The sequence below is a fragment of the Olea europaea genome, chromosome 10, assembly GCF_002742605.1.
Source record: "Olea europaea var. sylvestris chromosome 10, O_europaea_v1, whole genome shotgun sequence".
In the NCBI taxonomy this organism is placed as follows: domain Eukaryota; kingdom Viridiplantae; phylum Streptophyta; class Magnoliopsida; order Lamiales; family Oleaceae; genus Olea; species Olea europaea.
In genome coordinates this window covers 216455-222656 of record NC_036246.1, presented here as the reverse complement: position 1 = coordinate 222656, position 6202 = coordinate 216455, and the positions used below count along the sequence as shown (strand labels likewise).

Genomic DNA, 6202 nt, shown 5'->3' with positions numbered 1-6202 from the left:
AAAAAAAAAAAAAGGATTATGTTAATTACCCGTTCATGGCATTATAATAAAGGGGTAATTACAGTAACAATCACAAACCCTTTCTAGCATTTTTTTTTTTTTTTTCCTAACTTCATAAAGCTTACCTTCACCCACACAAATTGAATGTCGGTTTAAAAAGTTATCAATTAATATGCCAATGGGACCAAGAAAACTTCTGGTGAAACCGTGAAAAGTGGGGGTGGGGATCAAAAGAATTATTGACCATTAAATTTGTAGATCTAGGTATCAATAAATGTGTGATCACCGATTTACCATCCTGTATATCTATGCAATTAATTACACATTGGGATTTTGTTAAAATGCCAGGTCGTACGATCATGTTAAATATTGAAATATTGGGTGTGAGAGTAATAAATAGATATAATTTTTAGCTAAAATTTATGATTTTGTGTGTGTATTCAAAGGTCTAAGGGATTTTGAATAGGAGTATTTTTGACCTCTTTGGCCTTTATCAAAGTGTAATCGACTCTATCATAGTCACATATTTGATTTTGTACCTTTCTTAGTTGTTATTATGTACTTGAAGTTGATCCTCTTGCTAAGTTGTCTTAGAAATGTCATATTGTTTTCTGAATTTTCATAAGAAACGTATGTAGCGAAGTACAATGGTGTTAGAAGATTTTTGCCATTTTAAAAAGGATATTGTAGTAACTTCTATTTCATAAGGGCAACTATCGGGAATGAATGCCTTGAGATTGCTTCAAGTCGCGATGTTTGTATTTAGTCACTTTGGTTTTGGATGGGGCAACCCAACTTTGTTGTTGGTTTGTCAACGAGGTCTATACTTTGTCACATCGGAAACAAAAACAGTAAACCAACTTCGTTGGTGGTCTGAACTGAATATTTATGTTGTGTATTAGATTTTGGTGTTGATTCGTTATCGTGATTGTGCAATATGCCTATTGCATGACGTTTTAGTCTTTACAAAATATCCACGTCTACAGAAAATACAAAGATTGGTTCATTCATTAATATGTGAATACTATATACGATCAATATTGACATTGAAGACTAAAGTTAAAAGAACATATGAAATCGAGTAGGATGGATAAAAGGATTTAATTATATTAAATAATAGTAATAATAACCGTTCAATATTCCTAACCGTATATGATACATACCGTTCATATTCTCCATTTGGCTGTTGACCTCTCTCTCTCCTGTTAGTCACCTCGAGTCCTCTTCTCGCCAGCGAGGAAGATTTCTAAACTACACAGGTTGGATAGGGCGATTTGTTGTCTGTGTGATAAGAACCGACACCATTAATGCAAGCCGGACAAACGGCTGTAGCAATTCCACTTCATAATTGCCATTTTTTACTCTCTTTCTTCTCCTTTTTGAATGCATGCTGCAGTAAATGCTTTGCTAGTGTCAAATTCTTCTTCTCAACCACCAATCTATCTCCATTATTTAGCCCACCCCTTTTTATTCTATCAAAAAATCTCCTCAGTCCTCAGAACATTTTATTATACTTCATTTATCCCGGGGATTTGTCTCTATTATCCAATCAGCTAAGACATCTAGGTCTCGTCTCGTGGTTCGTTTTTGCCTGTTATCTTCTCTCCTGAAAAACCCAACATTCTTCGGGTGAGTAGCTTAAGGTTGTTTCTCTGGCTTCTTTATTTGTTTTTTGACCAGTTTAATGCTGGCATTCAGTGATTTACTTGAACCAAATTCACTTGCATTAAATTCACCATTTTAATTTTTTTTAAGATTTCTTAAATTCTGGCTCATATTTAGACATTTAATGCTGTTTGAACGGTATTTGTGCACTAATAATAGTAATGAAGCAAGTGCTTCAATGTCGTCTTAAATTTTTAATTGAGCTTTACCACCTTAAATACAGTCTTTCAGAAATTTGTGGATTTAGCTGTTTCTGATTGATGGGTCTGTTTTTGTTTCTCAGTAGCCCATTGAAGTTGCAATCTTTCTAGGGTTTTGTTTACAAACTTTTGAAATTGAAGGTCCTCTAATTCGAATTTGCAAATGAGGTGTTCAAATGTAGTTGTTATGGTGATTGTTTCATGGATTTTCTTTGCTTCAAGTACCCATCAGTTAAGAAGCTACGAATCACAAATTCTTCACCAGCTGAGGAAGCACTTGGAGTACCCAATGCCCTTGGCTAATTGGGAAAATTATAATGGCGATTTATGTAATTTGTCCTCCCCTCCACAAATGAGCATTAAATGCGAGAACAACTCTGTTATCGAGCTCAGAATTATGGGAGATAAGTCTGTTAAGGTCAGTGAATTCAATGGATTTGCAATTCAAAATCAAACTTTGTCTCGGAGTTTCTCTATTGATTCTTTTGTCACTACATTGACAAGGTTAACTAGCTTAAGGGTTCTTAGCTTAGTTTCTCTGGGAATCTGGGGACCTCTCTCCGACAAAATTCATCGGTTGGATTCCCTTGAAGCTTTGGATATGAGTTCGAATTTTATATTTGGCTCGATTCCATCAGAGATGTCTAGAATGGTGAAGCTTCAGACTTTTACATTGGATGGGAATTTTTTCAATGATACAATCCCCCAATGGCTAGATTCTCTAACAAATCTCACTGTTTTAAGCTTAAAAAACAATAGGTTGACGGGCCAGATTCCTTCTACAGTTTCCAGAATAACAACACTGACCGAAGTCGTTTTGTCACACAATTTGCTTTCTGGGAAATTGCCTGATTTGAGTGGCTTGTCTAATTTACAATTACTGGATATGAGAGAGAACCATTTGGATTCCCAATTGCCTCCTCTTCCAAAAGGACTGACTAATATTTTTCTGAGCAACAATTCATTCTCTGGTAGTATACCTGAACAACTTGGCGAATTGAAAGAACTTCAGCATCTAGATTTATCGAACAATCATCTGGGTGGAGTGCCGCCTACGGAGTTGTTCTCTTTGCCGAATATTAGTTACTTGGACTTATCTTCCAACATGCTTAGTGGTTCACTTCTGCAGCATCTCAAGTGTGGGGATGCACTTAGTCTCGTTGATCTTTCTGATAACAGATTGATAGGTGCGCTTCCAACTTGCCTGGACGTTGATTCAGATAAGAGAGTTGTGAAGATTCGTGGGAATTGCTTCTCATTTGATAACAGAAATCAGCATCCTGAGTCGTATTGCAAAGACACTGACAAAGATAAGGGACTGTCTTCTGGAAAGAAAATTGCCATATTTGCCGCTGTAATTGGGGTAATTGTTATTATTGTTGTACTCCTCTTGGTTGCTGGGATGCTCTTTTTCTGTAAAAGACATCATACAGAGAGGACAGTGGTTCAGCATGTTATACCAAAGACCGTGCAAGATGAAGCACGGTTAGGGATTTCTGCTGAACTCCTTGCAAATGCCAGTAAGTTCTGTTAAAATTTAGTCAAAATATCCGCTTATTTGAGCATTTCCTTGAGAGAAGCTAATCATAGATCCACTCAAGGAGATAGTTTTTTGCTTAAAATTCATTTATCAAATTTTTTGCTTTAGGGATCATTTCTCAAGCAGTAAAACTTGGGACACAAAGTGCTGCAGCATATAGGGTGTTTTCCCTTGAAGAACTGGGAGAGGCCACTGAGAATTTTGATCCATTAGCTTTCCTGGGCGAGAGCTCTATAGGAAAGGTACCCCTAGAAATGCTATTTTACCTTCTGTACCACCCATTCTTATTAACGTGTTATTTGCAAATATATTTATTGTCTGATGCACTCAGTCTCCTTAGCATGGTATTTGTGTTTCTTGAATGAGAAGCATTTAATACTAGTTTTCCAAGGAGAGTTATGAGAGGCTTACAATGATAATCCATGTAGAAATGAATGAATACTGTGGTGGAAGGATATGCCTTAACAATGAAATTGGCCAGTGGGAACAATGTCTCCGTGAAAGTTCTATTGTTATAGAACATGAAGAATCAACGACAGGCTATATATAGTGATAAAGCACGTAGTTAGGGCAAACTTATCAATTCATTTTTAGGAATTTTCTCAATAAAAAAATGATTATCTGTGTTCATTGTATATATTGGACGATATTTGACTCCCAAAACCATGAGCTGAGGTCTTATTTTTATAGCAATTTCTGGCAAAGTGGCATTTGCTGCCCAAATGAGATATACAACTCTCATATACACATGCCATATACATCAGAGATTTAACAATTTCTTCTCGCTTTTTAAATTTACATTTAACTTCATGTGACTAATATTAAATCATGAACAAACTTACATATTTTGTTCTCATTAACTTCAGGTTTACAAAGGAAGATTAGAGAATGGAACCTATGTTGCTATACGATCTTTGGCTTTATGTAGAAAATATTCTATTCAGAACCTCAAACAACGCTTGGATTTGCTCTCAAAGCTTCGGCACCCTCATCTTGTAGGCCTTCTAGGTCATTGCATTGATGGTGGAAAGCAGGAAGATTCATCTATGCATAGATTGCTCCTCGTGTACGAATTTGTCCCTAATGGAAACTTCCGTGCTCACCTTTCAGGTGGTGGAACTACTGTGTAGGATTCAGAGTCAAGGGATCCTTACTGTATATCTAGAACTGAACGGCACTGAGTCCAACTTTACGTCTATATTTCTAGACATGTCATTTTAAGAGCCTTCTGCTGTTCATTTTTTATCATTTGAAAATCCTTTGAGTTTTTTAGCTCATTTTCTGTAAATGCATATTAAATATATTGGACTTCATTGAGCTTGAACTCAATTATATGCATCTGCAGATACTAGTCCTGACAAAGCTCTGAAGTGGTCGGATCGATTAGGTGTGCTTATTGGTGTTGCTAAGGCTGTGCATTTTCTACATACTGGGGTGATTCCCCCATGCTACCACAACCGACTGAAGACAAATAATATACTGCTAGATGAGCACTGGATTGCAAAGCTTAGTGATTACGGGATGTCCATAATCACAGATGAAACTGAAAAGGCTGAAGTACGTCTCTTTGACATTTAGACCATGTTATTGGTTGCAAGAGCTATGCCTAACACATCTAATATTTTCTTTGCAGGCGAAGGGGGATGGCTTCAGATCATGGTAAGGAAATTTCCACTAGAAGTAATATTGTCAGTGTTTTTTTTTTCCCGGAAAAATGCTAATATCAGAGATTATAGAACTCTGTGCTTTACCCGTTCTCTACTTTCTTAAATTCATCACCAGTTTGATGCTATGAAAAAGTACCTAGCTTTCATATTTTTGTTTTCTCTGTCTCTATAGCAGTGTCTGGTTACCCAACTTCTATTTTCTGTGCTCTATGTTAGTTCTACTTCCAAGATTGTAGTACGTGGGGATATAAGTTTCCTTTAGCTATCTTCTAGTTTTAATATATTAAACTGTTTGCTGCAGGCATTCAACTAAGTCAGAGGATGATGTTTATAACTTTGGATTCATATTGCTTGAGTCACTTGTGGGTCCTGTTGCAAGCGGAAAAGGAGAAGCATTTTTGCTTAATGAAATGGTATGACATCATTTTTTAACACGATTCCAATTTTCTTTGGTAGTCTCGACACGCTAAAGTTCCAAATACTATACTTTGAAATCAAAGATTATGCTACAACTAATCAAGTGCCATCACTTTATATATTGATGATTATTATACATTGGTTTCAAAATACAGACATCCTTTGGCAGTCAAGATGGTGTGCGCAAAATTGTGGATCCAATTGTGTTATCCACTAGTTCACAAGAGTCATTGTCAATTGTGGTATCCTTAACCAATAAATGTATTTTACTTGAATCTTCAAGCCGCCCCTCATTTGAGGACGTCCTCTGGAACCTGCAGTATGCAGCTCAAGTCCAAGCTACTGCAGATTCAGATCATAAATCAGACACTATGTCACAGTGAGAACTTTAATTGAGATAACTATCCTTCACAATGACCGTCGTTTGTTCTGGGACCCTGTTGCAATGTCTTGATGAGGAAGAACCTTTGTGGTGGTTCTATAAGCATGAACAATGGCTGTGGTCCAACTAGCTATTCTCATCATATTTGTAATTTTGTAGATTGTTCATGTTGTTTGATTTTTCGTTCTTACCTAGAAAATAGGTGATATTATAGATTAGATCCTCTCAAATATCATCTCTAGACAAACTTGTAATAGGAAGTTTTTCTCATTCATATTCTTGTTCCTATCATGAAACTAATACCACTGTGATGCTTATGCTTGATGATATA

At 36.3% G+C, this 6202-nt stretch overlaps 1 protein-coding gene across 4 annotated transcripts; it reads left to right on the top strand.

Annotated features, from left to right (window-relative positions):
* Nucleotides 1-1194: 1194 nt before the first annotated feature.
* On the top strand, nt 1195-6202 carry LOC111400766 (probable inactive leucine-rich repeat receptor-like protein kinase At3g03770). 4 transcript variants are annotated; one of them, XM_023028161.1, is made up of 8 exons: nt 1195-1629; nt 1952-3385; nt 3514-3647; nt 4272-4515; nt 4751-4962; nt 5039-5064; nt 5374-5485; nt 5645-6202. In XM_023028161.1, the coding sequence occupies exons 2-8, from the start codon at nt 2029-2031 to the stop codon at nt 5870-5872; spliced, it is 2313 nt and encodes a 770-aa protein (XP_022883929.1). In that variant the 5' UTR covers nt 1195-1629; nt 1952-2028; the 3' UTR covers nt 5873-6202. The 4 variants fall into 4 exon arrangements, with proteins under 4 accessions (XP_022883929.1, XP_022883927.1, XP_022883930.1 ...); XM_023028159.1 differs by having other exon boundaries at nt 1949-3385; XM_023028162.1 differs by having other exon boundaries at nt 1195-1643; nt 1949-3385.

What these genes read in the sequence shown, in the direction of transcription:
- LOC111400766 (XM_023028161.1), top strand. Translation starts at nt 2,029, where the DNA reads ATGAGGTGTTCAAATGTAGTTGTTATGGTGATTGTTTCATGGATTTTC. An exon ending in ATGAAACTGAAAAGGCTGAA is followed by an intron (nt 4,963 to 5,038) that starts GTACGTCTCTTT and finishes TTTTCTTTGCAG; the next exon opens with GCGAAGGGGGATGGCTTCAG. An exon ending in GGGGATGGCTTCAGATCATG is followed by an intron (nt 5,065 to 5,373) that starts GTAAGGAAATTT and finishes TGTTTGCTGCAG; the next exon opens with GCATTCAACTAAGTCAGAGG.